The following is a 20,969-nucleotide window of genomic DNA, read 5'->3' on the forward strand; positions in this document are numbered from 1 at the left end:
TCAAGCTTGTGACTCTGGCAAGTCAAGAGTAGCTAGGAAACGGTCAATTTTAAATTTTAACTTTCCTTATAATATCTATTAGGATGGGTAGGTAATAGGTATTTATATTTTCTTTGATCTTCATCTTAAAGTTACATTTACACGAATTCCTCTAGGAGGGGCTCCAATGAGTTTCGCTCGGAGTCCATTTTAAGAAATGAAATGATCATAGCAGTGCACACAATATTTTATAAAAAAATATTTATTATACAAAGGTAATTTACGGAAATTACAAAGGTATTTATTTACATATCAATGAGAAAAGCGTAAACTTTTGTTGCTTATTATTTATCCGTCTAAAGTTTGTACTTTTGCAGTGAAATTGGTGGTCAATAGCTTAACATTACATTTTGGAATATTCATCAGAGCTGAATAAGTAGAGACCGAAATTTATTTTTAACGAAGTTCATCTCCGAAAATGGTAGCTTGGTTCGCACACAATGGATCGGCAGTCCGCATCCGGACCCTAGAGCAGGGGTCACCCTGCTCTAGGAAACTTTGGAAAAGCTCGGTAGGTAGGTAAATATTTTTTGAACAGACAAGACATAAATCAATAGGCTTAAGTGTTATTCCTCTTTCAGTTTGCTACTTTCACAGTATTTCAGTACTAATTAAGGCTCTCTATTACTATTTTTTTTTAATGAAATAAGGGGGCAAACGAGCAATCGGTTCACCTGATGGAAAGCAACTTCCGTCGCCCATGGACACTCGCAGCATCAGAAGAGCTGCAGGTGCGTTGCCGGCCTTTAAGAGGGAACCAGGGGAGGGTAGCGATGGGAAGGGAAGGGAATAGGGGAGGGTAGGGATGGGAATAGGGTAGGGGATTGGGCCTCCGGTAAACTCACTCACTCGGCGAAACACAGCGTAAGCGCTGATTCACGCCGGTTTTCTGTGAGAACGTGGTATTCCTGCGGTCGAGCCGGCCCATTCGTGCCGAAGCATGGCTCTCCCACGTATATTAATTTAAAAACGTAATTTTCGTTTGAATTTTCTTCTCATCTGTTAGTGGCCTGCTGTTAGCGGTTCTACGATTATTTTTGCTTTGTGATATTAAATGAATTCACCTAATTATAAAAACAATATCGGAGAATATTGTCGAAGATGGCGGCACGATGCGCCACCTAAAGACGCTGTAGTGTCATTTAAGTTCAAGCTTCGCGCACAATATACCGAGTCGCTGCGTGTCATAAAAACATTTTGTATGCATTATCCGCCCACTGTTGGACCGCAGGAATCTCGCAGATATTGCGTCACGCTAGGCTACGCCAGCACGCGGATTTGTGAGAAGACGCATGCGAAGTGCGAACGCAATCCCGCAGAACACGGCATTCGTGATTCGGCACACAAAATCTGCTAATGAACGCTCCGCCACGACCCGCTGCGGCCCGGCATGATATGCGCTAACCTTTATATCTCGCTATAACATTATCTTTGCTACTAAAATCTTAGATTAATTCTCAACACTTTTACTTTTACGATTCCATTACTAAATTCATTTTACTTACCACTCCAAGAATTTTTATTTTACGAAATTCATTTACGGGATTTGTGTGTTTACCCAACGTTAACTTCAAATGACAAAGACGTAGTATTTTAGGTCTTGAATAACTATAGATTTATAGTATTCTTAAGTTTTATCTTAATAATACGTGGGAGAGCCATGCTTCGGCACGAATGGGCCGGCTCGACCGGAGAAATACCACGTTCTCACAGAAAACCGGCGTGAAACAGCGCTTGCGCTGTGTTTCGCCGAGTGAGTGAGTTTACCGGAGGCCCAATCCCCTACCCTATTCCCTTCCCTACCCTCCCCTATTCCCTTCCCTTCCCATCCCTACTTCCCTATTACCCTATTCCCTCTTAAAAGGCCGGCAACGCACGTCAGCTCTTCTGAAGCTGCGAGTGTCCATGGGCGACGGAAGTTGCTTTCCATCAGGTGACCCGTTTGCTCGTTTGCCCCCTTATTTCATTAAAAAAAAAATAATAATAATAATAAAAATTAAATGTACCTACTCTACTGTAAGGTTCAAAGACTAATTAATTCTCTAGTTTTCCCGCCTTCTATAATAAATTTTACGATATTATAAGAAATACCTTGCTTGAGATAGAAAACCTCAAGGGAAACATTTTCTTTGTTATAATATTGAAATATTGAAAATCTGGATTTTCTAGAAAGTATAATATTTTTATCAGGATACACTTAATAAAATGGTCATGTATCATGCAATGATAAGTTCTAATGAAATCGTTACGCCATTTTTAGCGTCACAGTGAAGGCCGTGGTAGCAAAAAATCTAATAACTCAGATACATGAGGCAGATAAGTACTATAACACCATAGATATCATGACTATAACTAATGAAGCAGACGATATCACTCTTTCTGAGAGATTTTTTTGCTTTGATATCAATATTATCGATATTTATGAGTTCCTAGTACACGATAACTAAAACTAGTACATATCGGCCATTCTCAGGTTTAGCATTATTTGCCTAATTACCGTTACCATTTTTTTTCTTCGCTAATTTGACTTAAACTCATTAAAATATGAAAGTAATTAAAGATACGAATACAATAATAAATTTGGCGTGGTACAGTTAATTATAGTTTTTTAGATAACTTCTTATCTAAAAAACTATAATTACTTAAAATTTTATGGGTACGGTAATTAGACAAATGTAAAATTTTGTGTAACGGTAATTAGAAAGCATTAAAACATCTAAAACATTTATAGAAAAACACTGATTAATAAGTTGCACATACATATTTGTCACAAAAGGGGTAGAATTAACGATGTCCTATACAACCATAACCTGCCAATAATAAGAAATAGACACTTTCAAATAAAATCTTAAAAATGAGAAAATAACAACAAATATTGTTTTAATCGGTAGATATTTATTAAGATACAGGTACGATGAACCTAAAAATAATTATATTATAAATCTCTTTGAACAAAATAGCAACTCAAATGTAGCTCACAGCTTTTACAGCTCGAAATTTACTTATTTTTGTTTTCTCGTAATTTTACAAGTTCATCTCTATTTATGAACACTTATTTCTCGATTTTTTTTTTCCATTTTTTCTTTTCTTTTTGTCTTTTGTTTAACTCATTTCTTTTTTGAGTTTTCTTTCGCCATTTTGTTGGAATTTCGCTGATAAGCAGTATTTTCTTTTATTAAGTATACCTTTCTTTCACTTTTCCCTTGATCTCTGATATAAAACTGGGTAATTTCAAATTTTTACTCGACGTTTCCAAGGAACAAAAAAAAATTATATATAATTTTATGAATACTCATATAGATATCTAAATATTATATATATCACAAAGGGACCCAAACCCAAACCACTGGACGGATTGGGCTAAAATTTGGCATGCAGGTAGATGTTATGACGTAGGCATCCGCTAAGAAAGTTTTTTTATTAATTCTACCCCCAAAAGGCTATGAAACTTTGTAAATTTAAATAATAATAATAATAACCATTTATTTCGGATCACAGGAAATCCATAGTGTTAGTAGAAAGTACAATTAAAATTAAAATTATGTTAGTACATTACATTGCAATTCTTATAGTATAAAATTATTTATTATGAATGGTAAGGCATTGAAACTATTAATGAAACTTAATCTCTATCTAACATGCACCTCTATCCAATGCCTTATCAAACCATCAAAACTGTCAGTAAATACCCTTAGAATGCTGTTATGACTACTTCTGACACGCTGCATCAATGACGCCTCTCGTTTCCTTAGTATGGCGTTACAGCCATCAGTGCGCATTTCGACAAACATACCTGAGGCACTAAAGTACCTCGGTAGTCCTAACAGCATTCTAAAGATATTATTGTACTGAACACGAAGAGCATTTATCGCACGCTGGGTGTAGCTCGCCCATAGATTGCATGTGTAAAAGGACTGACAGTAAGCTTTTAATAAAGTCACTTTCACCTCTGTAGAGCATCTTGCAAATCTACGAGCTAACATGTTCCCACGTACGGCCAACGTCCTTCGCTCCCTCTCAATGTCTACTTCGTCAGCAAGCGTGTCAGTTACCCAATGACCCAGGTATTTGAATTTATTGACTTTAGCAAGTGGAACTTCAATTACAAACACGGGTGGTATTGTACTAACTTTGTGTTCACGGGGTTGAAAAACAAGAAGTTCACTTTTCTAAGAGTTATATCTGAGTCCTTGGACCTCGGCATACGCTTGACACTTTACGCGTACCTAGCAGTTTTCTGAGGCCACTGATCGAGGGACTGAGCAACACCATGTCATCAGCATAACTAATGTAGTTCAGCCGTACTCCGCCAATGGAACAACCGACATTAGTGCTGCTCAGCTCCTCGATCAGCTTATTTACGTAAAGGTTGAACAGACGAGGTGATGTTAATCCACCTTGTCGAACTCCACACCTTAATTTATACTCGCTAGAGAGAGCCCCAGACCACTTTACAACATAATTTTAAACCGATTAGGCTAATACTTTCCATTACTACTTCTAAGGGGATGAAAGATTGTATATAATAATACTTTTTAACGCGGGCCAAGCGCGGGCAAAAGCTAGTATTATTAAAGACTCATTCATGATAATAATAATCTATGAAAACCGCGAGAAAACTACAACTGATCAGAAATTGATTGAAAAAGTACGTATCAGTTTTTCATACAACGGTAATTAGGAGCATATGGTAATTAGTGGTACGGTAATTAGAAAAAGTTAGATTTTCTTGAAAAATTTAAAAAACCGACACAGTTTGCAAAAACTTGCTTAGGGAAAAGTACGTAGGCCAAATTACTTTCTAGATTGACATGATCAACATACAATCTTATTTAAAAATCAAGTAGCAAAATAAGATTACGGTAATTAGAAAAGTTCGTTACCAAAGCTACGGTAAGCAGATACTCTAGTGCTTCATGGGCGGCACACTAACGTTAACGACGTGGGACCGCTGATGGGCCGTAGAACACGCTAAGGAGAAGTGACCCGTGCACTTGTAATGTGCCAAATCCTGTTATTTTTGGGGCACCCGAAAACAGCATGCGTTACGGTAATTAGAACTTTTGATAGGACAAGCGATTATTTCATGATAACTATTTATAGGCTGGGCTTATTGAGTCGATATTTTCCAATGCGATAACCAATGTTTATGAGCATTTAAAACGATGAATAGATCATGGCTAATATGTATGTTATAAAAATTACAAGCAAGTTTCGAGTTCAAGTTGGCGTGGGGACACGTCACGGTAATGAGAAAAACATGATTTTTGAACACGACTTAAATTAATTTAGTCTGAATTACTTAAATTAGAAGCCTGTGTTTAAGTCTGTAGCTAGTTACGGATGCTATCTACCGTTTAAAAATATTGCATACTTGAATACGATAATATTACAGAGTATACAAGCCCGGGACACTTAAATTTTGCTCTCCTGAGAATGGCCGATATAATTTAAGCAAAACAGTTCGGCGGTGCAATGCGCATTTTGGGTTGGGTTAAAAAATAAATTGATAAATGGGGATCGCATTAGGAGTTTACACGTCACCTAATCGAAAATTCGTAAGATCGATGGAGAGAATTTACATGTTCCCACATGTAAATTCTCTCCATCGATCTTACGAGCCATGCTTCGGCACGAATGGGCCGGCTGGACCGGAGAAATACCACGCTCTCACAGAAAACCGGCGTGAAACAGCGCTTGCGCTGTGTTTCGCCGAGTGAGTGAGTTTACCGGAGAACCAATCCCCTACCCTATTCCCTTCCCTACCCTCCCCTATTCCCTTTCCTTCCCTACCCTCCCCTATTACCTCTATTCCCTCTTAAAAGGCCGGCAACGCACCTGCAGCTCTTCTGATGCTGCGAGTGTCCATGGGTGCGGAAGTTGCTTTCCATCAGGTGACCCGTTTGCTCGTTTACCCCTTTATTTCATAAAAAAACAGTATGCCTAGTAGGGCGGCGTAGAAAAGAAGCCCCTTTTTTCCACCGCCTGAAATAAACAACGCCTGATTTGATGTTTCGTTCTTCTACTGGCACTCCCGAAGTGCAAACCCGTTGTTTATGGGTGAAATGCAAGTATGGGTCTTAAAGAAAATAGTTGCTCGAAAGTGCTCATGATTATTTGATAGTGATTGATGGGTATGATTCAAAAGCATGAAAATAAAGAAGGTCGTATCTGACCTGCAAATGGCCGTTGTCCCAGGATTCGTACCGATTGGAATAGGCCCGGGGACGGTCCCACATGTTGAGGGAAGCGTCCTGCAGTACTATACCGCTTGAGTCTTTGGTCTGCGGACAACCAATTAGCCATCATATTGAAAGGTTCTAGAAAATGCTTAGTTATCTCTATCACTTTAGGTATTATGTTTCAGTTTGTGTAGTAGTGATTGTCAACATAAGACTTTAAATCACTTCGGAGTAATATTTTACGGCCCCTCGGTTGGCCCATGATGGAATAAGTGTTTAAGAACGTGTGGTTCGTTTAGCGTTCGTTGTTTACTGTAGGCAACTTCCGCAATCATAGCTTTCCATCATGGATCAACGTAAAGAGGAGCTTTAGCATTAATTTGAATCAGTTTATTAATGTTAAGATTCTTACCATGTCATCTTTCTTCGTTTTTGAACTGGCCACATGATTCTTCTTCCACACGAATAAAATGACAGCTCCCACCACTACCACCAAACCACCGATCGCCACAACCGGTATCACCGTTAGGGGCACGTCTGATCCACTCGGCGTATCAACGGTGGCTTGAGTATTATTCTGTGGTTTCTTCTCTTCTTCAACGACTTTGTAATCGTAAATGTTAGTTGTGTTAACGCTAGCAGGAGTGGTTGCAGGTACTGTGGTTTCTTCGACTCTTGGTGGTTTCGGTTTTTTGGTGGTTTGAGGTCTGAACTTTGGTGGCATGGGTATGTTTGGGTAGTTGGGCAGGGCGAAGGGCGGTGGGCGAGGTAAGTTGGGTCTTACGCCGGTGTTGTCTGTGACCGTTGCGAGAACTTCAGTTCTTTGCGGAATCGATGACCCATCTGATGCAGTTACCCAAAGAGAGTATGAACGGTTTTCCTGAAAAATAAACACGTTTGTTAGAAATATGTACTCGATTATAGTACAGCTATGAATTTTAGAATATGATTACATTCTAAAATTCATAGCTGGTTAAGTCAATGTTCCACGGATACACACAGACAGATTCGCATTATTTCACACACGTGTGCTTCTTGTATTTATGTGTAAAACATGTTAATATTATGTTACATGTAAGTATACCTATAAAATATAAGAATGTTTTTTCTTTAATTTCGCCATTAATGAGGTCCAAGTTTTGTAAGTTTTCCAAAGTCGTAAAAGCTAGAATTTTTATGAATTTAGAAAATAAAAAATACTTCAATTGTTTTGAGGCTATGAAGTTTTGGGCCTTTAAATAATTTTGTTTTCACAATAATAATAATTATGTATTACAGTATCTTGTCAATTACAGCAATCAATTACCATATTTTGCTATTTTAATATTTTTTTTCACTAATGACAGGATATCTTATTATTGTATAGGAAAGCAATGAGAAATCTTGCCGAAGTATTCTTTTCCTTTTTCAGAGTTAAATAACCAATTTTCACGCAATAAATGAAATGGAATGACAGTAAAGTATACTTAATATAATATCTCCAGTCACGTAATAAAAGTTAATTCAAGCTTGAAAAACGTTACGTCTCTAAGAAAAACCTTTCATAAACTGTTATTATTTTTACGCAATGATATTTGGTATAAAATATTTTATTCCGTAAATTTGAAGCACGTGGAATCGGCCATATTAATGTGTTCGAACTGTTTAAAAATTCTGTAGGATGTAGGAGTCATTAAATTATCATCATCTAAATTAATTTTATGTATTTTTTAAAATTACGTCATATTTATAATAAGGCGTAAGGTTAGTTTTCAGTGTCAATAATTGTAATAATGGAGTTTATATTATGTATTATATAATTACTATAGAAGTAACAAAATTTCTACTCATTTGCTATCGATTATTTCGATCCATCGAAATTCGCAAATTAACTGGTGTCATAAAAAGCAAAATGGCGTATATTTTGCTCCTAAAAAAAGTTTCATAATATCGCTTCATTATTTGCGATAGATCTAAACCAGTGGTTCTTAACCTTTTAGTCATGATTGGTTTACCTAAACTAAGGGTTTTTAATAAGGGAAACAAAGACAACTTTATAATTATTAGCACTTATTGTTATTTTACATCTAAAAAGTTACAGATTTTAAGTAATTAAATGTGACTTTTGTGACTTTTGTGACTGCATAGTAGTAGTTTGCTAACTTCTGAACTATCACATATTATTAGGATGGCTTCGCGGACCACTAGGGACCACCGGTTGAGAACCACTGATCTAAACTCTCAACCGCAAACGAGTGCCCTTCTTTCAACTATTGCTACGTACCTTATCACTAAGAGTATCATTGACGGACACGACTCCCGTCTGAGGATTGATTGTGAAGGGCGTCGGAGGTCCAGTGGTCTCCAGGCCAAATATCATCTGCTGGCCACCGCTGCGGTCCGCTGTGACCCTGGTCACTATGGAGCCGACTGGATCAGTGGACATCACGAACCAGTTTCTCTCCACATGCGTTATTGTTGGCAAGCCAGGGGGCAGCTGAGAAGACGCTGAAATTAAAAAAAAAATATAAATCATAGGAAAACATATCCTATCGCTGTACACATTGGGCCAAAACATTGAGTCGCTGACTCAATGTTTTGGCCAACTGCAACGTGTAGCGTACGGAATGTCATCCCAACTTATGGCCAAGTGACTGCATCTTGGTCCAATGAATTGGCTCAATTCTTCGGCCCAATTTTTATAGCGGACTTTATGGTCTACTCTTCAGAAATGTATTTAAACATCATGTTAAAAAATCACAGGAAAACAGTCTGTATCTCTGTCAACGGTTTGTTCCGAAAACACTTAGAAATATCCTGTTTGAAAATAATATACTATACATAATTACAGATTGCAAATAATATACGTGGGAGAGCCATGCTTCGGCATGAATAGGCCGGCTCGACCGGCGAAATACCACGTTGTCACAGAAAACCAGCGTGAAACAGCGCTTGCGCTGTGTTTCGCCGAGTGAGTGAGTTTACCGAAGGCCCAATCCCCTATTCCCTTCCCTACCCTCCCCTATTCCCTTCCCTTCCCTTTCCATCCTTACCCTCCCCTATTACCCTATTCCCTCTTAAAAGGCCGGCAACGCACCTGCAGCTCTTCTGTGCGAGTGTCCATGGGCGACGGAAGTTGCTTTCCATCAGGTGACCCGTTTGCTCGTTTGCCCCCTTATTTCATTAAAAAAAAAACACACTACAATGCAATCCAAATCGGAAGACGAGTCACTCAATTTTATATTACTTATACTAATTATCATTTAATGCCAATACTTATTATAAATTTATGTTGTACCTACCTAGTCTCGTAGTTTAGAAATTGGTGTTTATTGAGCCGTAGCTAGATTTCTTAAGACAAGTATTATAATTACAGTGTAGTTTACACTTTAATAAAAGCTTGAACTTTCCTCTTCCTCAAACAATATTTAAATTATACTCGTGTTAATTTATGGACGCTACCGCTCGCTTCTACGAGTACAAGTAACAAGAATTCAAACCCTTTTATTTCTTGGTTGCAAAGAAAAAATGGAAAAAAGTCAACCTTTTAACAAATTACATTTGCATAAAACCATTTTCTGGAATCGGTAAATATACCCCAGTATTTTCTTTTCTTCGATACAATTTAGGTAGCTGATGGTTGTGTTCGAATGTTGCTCCTATTAATAATAGAGAAATCAATAATATTTTCATGGAAATTCTTAGTTTCTATTTAAGTATATTTAATATGTAAAACATTTACGATACGCTTTTTAATATTTCACAGACATGAAAAACATCCTAGAGTTTTCCATCTCCCCTGGGAGAGACATAATAATTGCTTTAACTCTTTTAAGAATTTAAATTTTTAATAATAAGTTTTAAGTTTGTTGTCTTTTGAACTTTAAATTAATTATTAATTTCTATATACCCTTAATTAATCAATAGAATTTACCAGTTAATGAAGTATTAATTAAAGATTATGGAAAAATATTTATGGTATATTTATAGCTTTTAAAGCTAGGTTTATACTATCTGGAATATCTTCCGCCAAGTATGTTTAGTTTTTTTTTCTGACCGGAAGATTTTTTACAATAATTATGATCTATTTATAGCCTTAGATGAATGAGGATGACTTTAATAAAATACATAATATTATTTAATTTTTATGAAAAAAGTAGGCAACTAAATTTTGAAAAAGATAAAAAACAACATTCTAATGAGCAAAAAGTATTAATATTATAACCGTTTAAATCATTAAACTGTCATTATTACTATCAGCGTAATTACAAGCTAATGGCTTTTCAGATTAGCATCATTAATAATACAGCCTCCAGGTATGTAGAGTCATCTTGAAGCTTAGCTGATTATAATAAGAGGAGCTTTAGAAACCCTTTACAACTTTACACGTGGGAGAGCCATGCTTCGGCACGAATGGGCCAGCTCGACCGGAGAAATACCACGTTCTCACAGAAAACCGGCGAGAAACAGCGCTTGCGCTGTGTTTCGCCGAGTGAGTGAGTTTACCGGAGGCCCAATCCCCTACCCTAATCCCTTCCCTACCCTCCCCTATTACCCTATTCCCTCTTAAAAGGCCGGCAACGCACCTGCAGCTCTTCTGATGCTGCGAGTCTCCATGGGCGACGGAAGTTGCTTTCCATCAGGTGACGCATTTGCTCGTTTGCCCCCTTATTTCATTAAAAAAAAACTATGAATATATTATATTATTATTCAATACTAGTTGTGACCCGCGGTTTATTAGGGAAAGTAAATCGTGATATTTTCCCACAGTAAAAAGGTAAAAGTGCAGCGCTAAAAGTGCAACTTTTTTACATTTGTATGGGAAAATTCATCGCGCTGGGGCGCTTGCCCATACAGATCGCAAACATTTTTTTGTCTTTCAGCGCTGCTATTTTCACAGCAAACTCTACATAGGAGACCCATACACACCCTAAGCTAAAGTATTAATCACTTAGTTTTGTTATGTTTATTAATAGAAATTGTATATATATATTATATTTATTTATCTTATTATATCTTATTTAATATATTGTATCTCAGTATGTCATTTTGTTATTTTTTATCCATGTTTTTAAATATTTTTAACCCCCGATAAAAAGAGGGGTGTTAGCACTTATTATTTATATTTATATTAACGTAATAACTGATAACACCCCGATAAAAAAGGGGGGTGTTATCAGTTATTATGTTGCCTGGAAGAGACTTCCAGCGGTAAGGCCGCCATTTCAAACTGTTTTTTTTTCCTCTTTTTTGTAACCTTTGTCAACTGATTTGTTTCTAATGGTTTGAATAAAGAATTTTTTTTACCCGACTGCCAGGAGGTTTATGTTTTCCACTCTATATGCGCTACGCAGCTAAAACAAATTGATTCTGCAGATTGAAGTAGGCAAATAGGTTTGGAATACCGCGCTGATGAGTTCCAAGTACATCGTCATTAAATCTTGAACACTTCGGTATGCGCTTGGGAGCTCATTAATCAAACAGTGTTGTCAGGTCAAACTGTCAACTATGTAGGTAAGGGCCACACAGTCGCGAAAACTTAGGCTAACTTTGTTGAAGTCTTGCCCTTTACAAGTCTTCAACAAAAAATGAAATTCAGGCTCACTTTGTTGAAAATAAATAAGTCCTGTAAAAAGTCCAAATATTCGTAAGGTAAGGTGTAAAGTAGAGGTAAAAATTGTAAGTAAAAAATTGTATTTTGGTTCTCGATCATTGATATCCGAGCTAAACGTAACGTATTGTATCGATTTTTATTTAATACGTTTAGGAAATGTAATACCGGGATACTGGGATCCCGAAATACCGGGATTCCGCATGCATTTTGCGGGACTAATCCCGGTCGAAAATTTAACGGGATCCCGCGGGACTGGCGGGATTACAAAGAAGTAAGAAATGTAACTCTGCAGGCGGAGGTGCGTGAACTGGCTACTAGCAGCCCACTAAACAATTATTTACCTTCAATTCACTTTTAATGACAATTGTACCAACCAGCGTGGAAGCTGAGCTAACTTTTTCAGCTGCTGGCTACCTAGTGTGGAATATCAGGAGCCGTTTGGCAGATGACACAAAATTAATACCTTAACTTTTTTAACATACTTTTATAAGTTTGGGCTATATGTATGTAGCGGACTCTTTGAGTTCAATTTTATATCTATATTTCGAAAGAAAAAACTTAATTATAAGATGAAAATAAATAAGTAAGTTTTTTTTAGTTTTTTTAACTATTATTTTATGCCCTTGAATACAAAAATCCTTCTAGTTCAAACCCTTATTTTCCCTATCCTTGATTACGCGGACTCCTGCTACTTGGACGTTACTGAAAAGCTGTTATCAAAACTGGAACGGTTGTAGAATCTCTGCATCCGTTTCGTATTTGGGCTAAAAAAGTACGACCATGTATCAGCTTTTCGTTCGAAATTAAAGTGGCTCCCGACCCGGCTCCAGCGAAATTCCCATATCCTGTCTCTCCTTTACAAAATCCTTTACAATCCTATATCTCCCTCTTACCTTATAGATCGCTTCAATTTTGCTCGATCTCTTGACATCCCGTGCAGGTCCAACGTGAGAACGAATCTTTCCCTCCCCTCCCATCGCTCCAATTTCTTCTCCTATTCCTTTACCGTTCATGCAGTTAGATTATGGAATTCCCTTCCCCACACCATTCGTGACAGCCCTTCTTTCGCTGTCTTTAAAAAGCGACTAAAAGAGCACTACCTCAGCAATAAATCCTAAAACTCTTATTAAATATACATATAGTATGTATTTGTTTATTTTAAGTATGTATTTGTAAGTACATTTTTTTATATTATATAATATAATATATATTTATTATTTTGTATATCATAATATATGTATTTATGTCATGTATTTGTATTATATAATTATATTATTATAATTTTTTATTGTATGTGTATTACTATGTAGATTTCTAAAATTTATTCTGTGCACGTCCTATCCAATAATTCCCATCACATTTCTCTCCGTAGGACTGCTGGAAGAAATTTCTGTTAGAGATAAGCAGTTCCTGTTGTGTCGTTTTTCTTCTGTGTATATTTCGTGTTAAAAATGTATGTGTGCAATAAATAGTAAATAAATAAATAAATTATTATAACGATTAGACACTAGACATATTATAAAGAAAATAGTTTTCTTTTATTTTTATTAATAAACCCCTGTAAAAAAGTGTTCCACAAAGTTTGTTTTCTTTGACTTTCTGAGCATAAAACGGGGTATATCAAATATCATCATAACGATATATTTTAAATTATCGTCACGCTGTTTGACATTTCAATTTGTATATCAGTCTATGCATGGCCAAGTTTCGCATCGTTTCGTCTCATAATATATTCTATTGAACACTAGATGACCCGGTGAACTTAGTATCACTTCTTTTCTAACATAAATCTTTCCTGGACTTTTAAGAATATTAATTAAAGCTTAGGCCAAACCTACGCGACCAGGCGACTGCGAAGCGGAGCGTCAAGTTGTCAAATGTGTGTTTTGTACATAGACTTAATATATACTGTTATAGGTTTATGGTTTTGTATACAAAAAACACATTTGACAACTTTACGCAACTTGAAGCTTAAAGTCGGAAATTAGCCAAATCGGTTGAGCAGTTCTCGAGTTTTCTAATAAAATTTAAAATTAATTTTTATTTAAGTATGTAGGTAGATGTAGATTATTAAAACTTTTAAATACTTGTAGTAGTATCTAGATACAGCCATCTGTTTTCTTTCGATAGTAATTTAAAGGTTTGCCGTACATCAATAAAATATGCAAGATACACGACGCGACGGCGCGCGGCGTATATGGGTGGTGACTGCTGACCTAGATAATGTTATGTGCATACTTACTGTAGGTATACTTAGTGCTTAGAAACGCCATAAAATATCACTTGTCTGTCACTTAAGTACTAGGCAATAGGCTGCTGACACCTTTAACATATTCTATGCACATAACATAAATACATAGGTACCTTCTTGTAAACTTATTTCACATTTAGGGAATGTAATACTGGGACATCCCGAAATACCGGGATCCCGCATGCATTTTGCGGGACTAATCCCGGTAGAAAATTTAGCGGGATCCCGCGGAACTTGCGGGATTACAAATAAGCGTGATTCATACGTGTAACTCTCCGCGCGGGGGTGCGTGAACTGGCTACAGGCAGCCCACTATAAACAATTTACCTTCAAAGTGAATTATAGATTGATTCCAGTTAATTCACTTTAAATGACAATTTTACGAACCCGCGTGGAAACTAAGCCAACTTTTTCAGCTGCTGGCTACCTTGTGTCGAATATCAGGAGCCGGCAGACGACACAATTAATACCTCAAAGTTTTTAAACATACTTTGAATGTTTATTTTTTCTTTTATTTTTATATCTAAAGTCTGAAGTATTAATTAACCCTAGTAAAAAAAATGTCCTACAAAGTTTGTTTTACTTGAGTTTCTACGAATAAAACGGGGTTTATCAAGTCATCATAACGATTTATTTTAAAATTTTAAGTCCACCCTGCGGGATCCCGCAAATACCGGGATCCAGCAGGATTGTGATGGTTCATTCCCGCAAATACGGGATTGAAATTATCTTGCAGGATTGCATTCCCTAGTCACAATTCACATATTATTATTTCCCATAATTACGAAAAAATATCACTCCGTTTAAGTAATTTTTCAACATTTACAATAATTGCGTTTTCATCGAGAAAATGAAGTTCGCATTATTTAATTAAGGTGGATTATTATGTGAATTCCATACATTAAAAAAAAACGGTCTTCAAGAAAACGTGTTAGCTAAACCCTCAGTTTATTTACCTTGGTCCTTGTAACAATCGTGATGACGTCATGGCACATCTTTGACATTTGTGGTCGTGATGTGGCAATGTAGAGCCTTGATGACGTCATGGGGAATTTAGTGCTACCACATGATAAATAATAATATTACTAGCTGTCCCGGCAAACGTTGTTTTGCCGTATATAGTATTTCGCTCATATTATTTTATTGAAGTGACTAAATAGGTATGGCACCATGGCAACGTCCATCGCTATCCCGGCGCACAAACAATGGTCACCGTCAGTCTCGAGTTTTAATAATTAACTATTATTTATTCAACAAATGCACTTATGAACATTAAGGCTAGGTTATTCCAAATTCACGTTTCTAGAATGAGTAATTTTTAAAGAAAGCGTCATTAAAAAAAACTGAAAAATATATACATGTATAGATACATCTTTTAACTAGTGACTTTTACGGTTAGAAACACAATACAGATAATTTTACTAGATAAAAAAAAATCCGAAACAACCTCGATTATAAAAACATTTTCAGTTTTATAGGACTTACATGGACTCAATCAAAAAATAATTTGGATAGTTCGATTACTATTAAAATTTTACAGGGAAATGTACGGATACATGTTTAGTTATACTATTTTTATCTAAGTAAAAAGGTTTTTTCTCCTATTTCGCCCTATCATGGACGCGGCGATCGTCGTAACCGCCACTGTACAAGGCGCGCTGATATGAATGTTATTTTAATGTCTTTTACGTCGATATTCGCACTGACAGACATCGGCCTGCTAATTTAGGAATAACCTCCCCTTAAAAGTACCCAGTACCCGATTCTCAGATGCATATAAAATTTGGTTAAAATCAGTAAAGCCGTTTTGTGATTTGTGACACGAGAATTTTATAATATAAGTAGATAAGATAAACTTAGCTTGAAACCGCGTGTCTAGAACTTTGTATAAAATAAGGAACTACTACAAAATTGTTATTAGTTACTAAGTTTTATTTGAAAGTAATAAAATAATAATATTATTTTAATATTTTTTAATATTAATCTCAAGTTGTTGTTGACAAAGAAGTTAAAGCATGTTTAGGTACTTTACTAGAGTCCCAAAAACTGCTTTTTACTATAAGTAAAAATTTTATTGCACCAAAATTAGTACTTATAGTCAAAAGTCCAACATTCATAAACTTTAAAATGTCCAGGACCAGTACCACGAAACAATCGAACGAGAATGCCGCATCCTAATCTAACAAAAGTGAAACGACGTTGTTAGAGCAGGAGGCGGCGTTCGATTGTTTGATTCTCAAAACGGTTTCGTAGCATTTATATCTCAATTATTTCGTAGTAGACCTCCGGGCCACGGTCGCACCGCGTCATCCGATTCCGAGAAGGGCGTGTGGTTTTCCGACGAGATTGAGGGATACATAGTCCGATTATGATCGTCAGGGACGAAAAGTTGCCTAATGTAAATTTTAAAAATTTAAAATATATTAAATACGAATATCATACTTTTTTAACCCCCGACAAAAAAGAGGGGTGTTATAAGTTTGACGTGTCTGTCTGTCGGTCTGTCTGTCTGTCTGTCTGTCTGTCTGTCTGTCTGTCTGTCTGTGGCATCGTAGCATCCAAACGGGTGGACCGATTTTGATCTAGTTTGTTTTTGTTTGAAAGCTGACTTAATTAAGAGTGTTCTTAGCTATAGTTCATCATCATCAGCCTGCTCCGTGCTGAAAAATCGCGGTTCATCTGGTTCGTGAAGGGCCGATTAGCAACTTGCAGTCGTTTGGTGGGCTTTATTGCATTCTAGTTCGTGACATTTATGAATATTTACACATTAATGGAAAGTTGACCTGGTGCTGCAGCATCACCTGGTAATAGGGAATGTTATTATTCGACAAATTTACTATTCGAATAATTCGAATATTTTACAAAAGTTTTCGAATAATTCGAATATTATTCGAATAATTATAAATTTTTGAAAAATGCTGAAAACTCTGAACAAAAGTAACAAAAAACTTCGTACAACCATGTACAACCTATTTTGTTAATACTACGAAGTAAGCAATTCTAATTTTTACTTTTATCAACATAAATCTTTGTGAATGACATAGTTAATTTTTATCGTTAAACACTTTAAATATGTATATTTTAAGGTTACAGCTGGGCAATAAAAGAAAGGCTGTAAAGTGTAAACCGTTTTCGATCGTAGCACCTTTTACTATTCTCATGTGATTATGCTTGAAAGAAGTCAATAGATACAGATCGTGAGCGACCATTACTGACGATACTGAAATCCATGACTGATAGGAGTTTATAATATCTTCATTTTCATGTATTTAAGCAAAATCGTTATTTTGCCTAAAAACATGCAAATGAATTTATTAGACGTTTCTAAAACATGGTCAACGGCGACGATGAATGGTCGTATACTCATTAGTTAGACTAAAAACAGATTTATGGGTGGTTTCACAAAAATAGGGAAACTTCGTTTCCGCAGCACATTTCAGTTAAAATCAATACTAATTATTTACTACCACAATTGCTAAATAATAGTTTGTTTAATTTATCCCCCAAATTATGTTAAAAGTAACATTATACTAGATATTTAAAATCTGTTTTATATTGTCTCAAATGTCAGGCCGTTTATACGTGGGAGAGCCATGCTTCGGCATGAATGGGTCGGCTCGACCGGAGAAATACCACGTTCTCACAGAAAAGTGGCGTGAAACAGCGCTTGCGCTGTGTTTCGCCGAGTGAGTGAGTTTACCGGAGGCCCAATCCCCTACCCTATTCCCTTCCCTACCCTCCCCTATTCTCTTCCCTTCCCTTCCCATCCCTACCCTCCCATATTGTCCTATTCCCCCTTAAAAGGCCGGCAACGCACCTGCAGCTCTTCTGATACTGCGAGTGTCCATGGGCGACGGAAGTTGCTTTCCATCAGGTGACCCGTTTGCTCGTTTGCCCCCTTATTTCATTTAAAAAAAAAAAAAAGCCGTAGGCATGTCCGTTCTCCGAAATTTTGCATCTAGGAATCCATATTTAAAAAAGTACTATGTTTATTCTTATATTAATTAATATTTTTTTTAAATGTTTAAGTACTCGCAGCTAATTATGTGTGTATTTTGTAGTTAAAATAAACAATAATTATTTTTTCTCGAATGAGTTTAATGTCCTCAACTTTATTCGCCAGGCCCTAGCCACTTACGAATTTTAAAATTTCGCGACATCATTAGAATGTGCGTTGAATATTGTTGGTGAATTTAAGAGCATTATATAAAGTTATTCTCTGACAACACTCGCTCTGCGGCGGTCATTTTATAAATCAGTGCAAAAATTAAAGTTTGTGGGCCACCACGTGGTAATTCCAGTCACTTGTTCAAGCCCTAGATAAGTAATTTTGTTGTTTATTGATATTAAATTCTTATGAATTAATCAATATATTTTATAAGTAATACGTCGGCATTGTTCGCAATATCATATTAGAATTTATAATGTTATTTGCAACAGAATTTTAAGTTCAATTTTATTCTAAATAATCAGTCCATAGACCATCAGGCCCTAGCTTCTAAAGGCGCTCGGACTGACGTTTAGTATGAAAACATCAGTACTTTAACGAAATACATATATTGTTGAAGCCTTCTCAACTGAAAAAATATAATAGACTGAAGAAAAACAATTATTGAAAATATTATATTAAAAGCTGAAACTCATCAAGAGCAGTCAAACAAACAGCTTTAGTCTGGCCCAAATGTTGAAAAATATATACTTTTGTGATACAGTTCCACTCTTTATACATCCTATAAGAAGTTTCGACCCGACGTAGTCCTAAAAAATAATAAAATCGGCTAAGACTCGCGCATGAAGGGTTTAAAGTTGTCAGTCCCTAGATGCGTAAATCAGCAAAACTCTAAAAATTTCCTAAAATTAAGGCATAAAGTGACTGGCCCTTTTAGATAAGACACAATTAATTGATCACCTATCATGTACACTAACAGGGAATTTAATAACAAATATGATGAAGACAAAATACCTTCAAAAGTTGCCCTATTTTTGTGAAAGCACCCTTATATATATTATAATATTATCATTGAAGATGTAGAATATTCATAAATAATATTATTTTTCTGAAATAAACTTAATCATGTTCTTATTCCATGTTAATTTTATGATTGATAGCATTTTAAACAAAAATAAAAAATACTTTTACTATTCGAATTATTCGAAAAATAATTTGGCGAATATTCGAATAATAAAATCGTCGAATATTCGAATAAAACGAGTATTCGAATATTCGAATAACATACGCTACCTGGTAATCAATAGGATACCTAACTCCTCACCAACTTAGAGCAATGGTTTTGTGTTTGGGCTCATTTTAATTGCGACAACTAGTAAGACGTAAATAACCAATAAATGTTTGCATTCTGCTGCTGCAGCATCACCTGGATTCTATAGGAGACGAGCTCCATATGAACCCAAAGTGGAGGTTTCATGTTTGAACTCATATTGACGGCCTCATCCAAAAGGACATTCCTAAATGGTATTCATTGGGATATAATAATATGATCCTGTTGATAGGAATTATTCTGCACTATAACCAAAACAAGTTTAAAAAGCATGAAATTAAATTAAGAAATTTAAAAAAACCCCCGCCAACTACTTTAAAAAGTAATGAAATAATATATTTTACTGACTTTAAGTTTAAATAATTCCTAAGTGTAAAGTGATATTTTAGTCCATAAAGCGGGGAATTCACCACCGGGCTGCCCGCGGGCCGCCCGGTCTGGCACAAGTCTGCCGCTTGCCCCTATTAAACACACACAGAACAGGCAAGTCAGTCGAATAGATAGAGAGCTGCAGCTCGGTCGTGGACTCATGGACTCGATATTCTTTTTAACAAATGATAGTTCAGCATCGGCATTCATTTCTTTGGATTTTTCAGTAAGTTCGCTGTACGTAGGTGGGTGTTCATGTAATCCTTGCTTTTAACTTTCCACAATCAAGGATGGAGGAATGGATAAATGGAAATAAATGAATGTCAAAATTGTTTTTGTTGGTTTTTCTTTACTTTAGTGTTTGTATTGTTTACAATAATATGTTTTAAGATAATATTTTAAGTGCACTCCAGTCGCTCTCCAAGGCGCAAATGACGACGGGCCGCCCGTTGCGACCATTCATGTACAGACTTGCCCGTGCTGGCGCGGGAAAAATGCGTTCTCGCGGGCTGGCTGCGGGCTCGGGCCAACGGGCATGTCTGTGCCCGTACCTAGAAATTGACGAGCAGACATGCGACAGACCAGCCCGTGACGGGCGGCCCGTAGCGGGCGACCCGGTAGTCAATTCCCCGCTTAATTGTTGTCAAGGTGTGTCGGGGGGCCGCTAATGTAGATGTTTGATTTCACATAATATTATAGTTCACAGCGAACCGAATCGAGACAATTAGTGACATGGCGATACAAAATGCAAAATACACTGTTGGCGGTCCCCCGACACACCCTGACAACAATTATGGACTAAAATATCACTTTACAATTAGGAATTATTTAAACTTAAAGACAGTAAAATATATTATTTCATTACTTTTTAAAGTTATTTGGCGGGTTTTTTTTTAAATTTCTTAATTTAATTTTTGGTTTATTCACTTACACAAAATATTATTATTAATACTACTAGTAAACGTAGTAAATTACAGTGTAACGAACAAAAACTGAGCTCATAACCGGATTAAATTAATAATCTATAATCTATTTTAACGTTGTTAGTGGCGGCCGAAAAGGAAGATCTTCCGACCGAGCGAGATAGCATGCTCGGTCAGGCCGAAGCCCACTGACGTCATTTCAGACGTTGTATATATCTTGCCGTTCTCCGAAACTTCGATAGCGCGATGCAGGAATGTTAGGCGAATTGTGGGTACCGCCACATCACTCCCCCCCGAAGACCTGTGGTATTCTTCGATGCGCTTGTGTTTTCA

At 36.4% G+C, this 20,969-nt stretch overlaps 1 protein-coding gene across 3 annotated transcripts in view; it reads right to left on the reverse strand.

Moving 5' to 3' along the window:
• LOC121727039 (tyrosine kinase receptor Cad96Ca) overlaps positions 1-20,969 on the reverse strand; it is a 98,832-nt gene that overhangs the window by 23,088 nt on the left and 54,775 nt on the right. For all 3 annotated transcript variants that reach the window (XM_042114716.1, XM_042114717.1, XM_042114718.1), the window contains exons 3-5: positions 8,485-8,708; positions 6,634-7,101; positions 6,216-6,323 (exon numbers count right to left, since the gene is read on the reverse strand). In XM_042114716.1, coding sequence (XP_041970650.1) covers positions 6,216-6,323; positions 6,634-7,101; positions 8,485-8,708 — 800 coding nt within the window. The remainder of the gene's footprint in view (positions 1-6,215; positions 6,324-6,633; positions 7,102-8,484; positions 8,709-20,969) is intronic.

Source organism: Aricia agestis, chromosome 5 (assembly GCF_905147365.1).
Source record: "Aricia agestis chromosome 5, ilAriAges1.1, whole genome shotgun sequence".
NCBI classification, from domain to species: domain Eukaryota; kingdom Metazoa; phylum Arthropoda; class Insecta; order Lepidoptera; family Lycaenidae; genus Aricia; species Aricia agestis.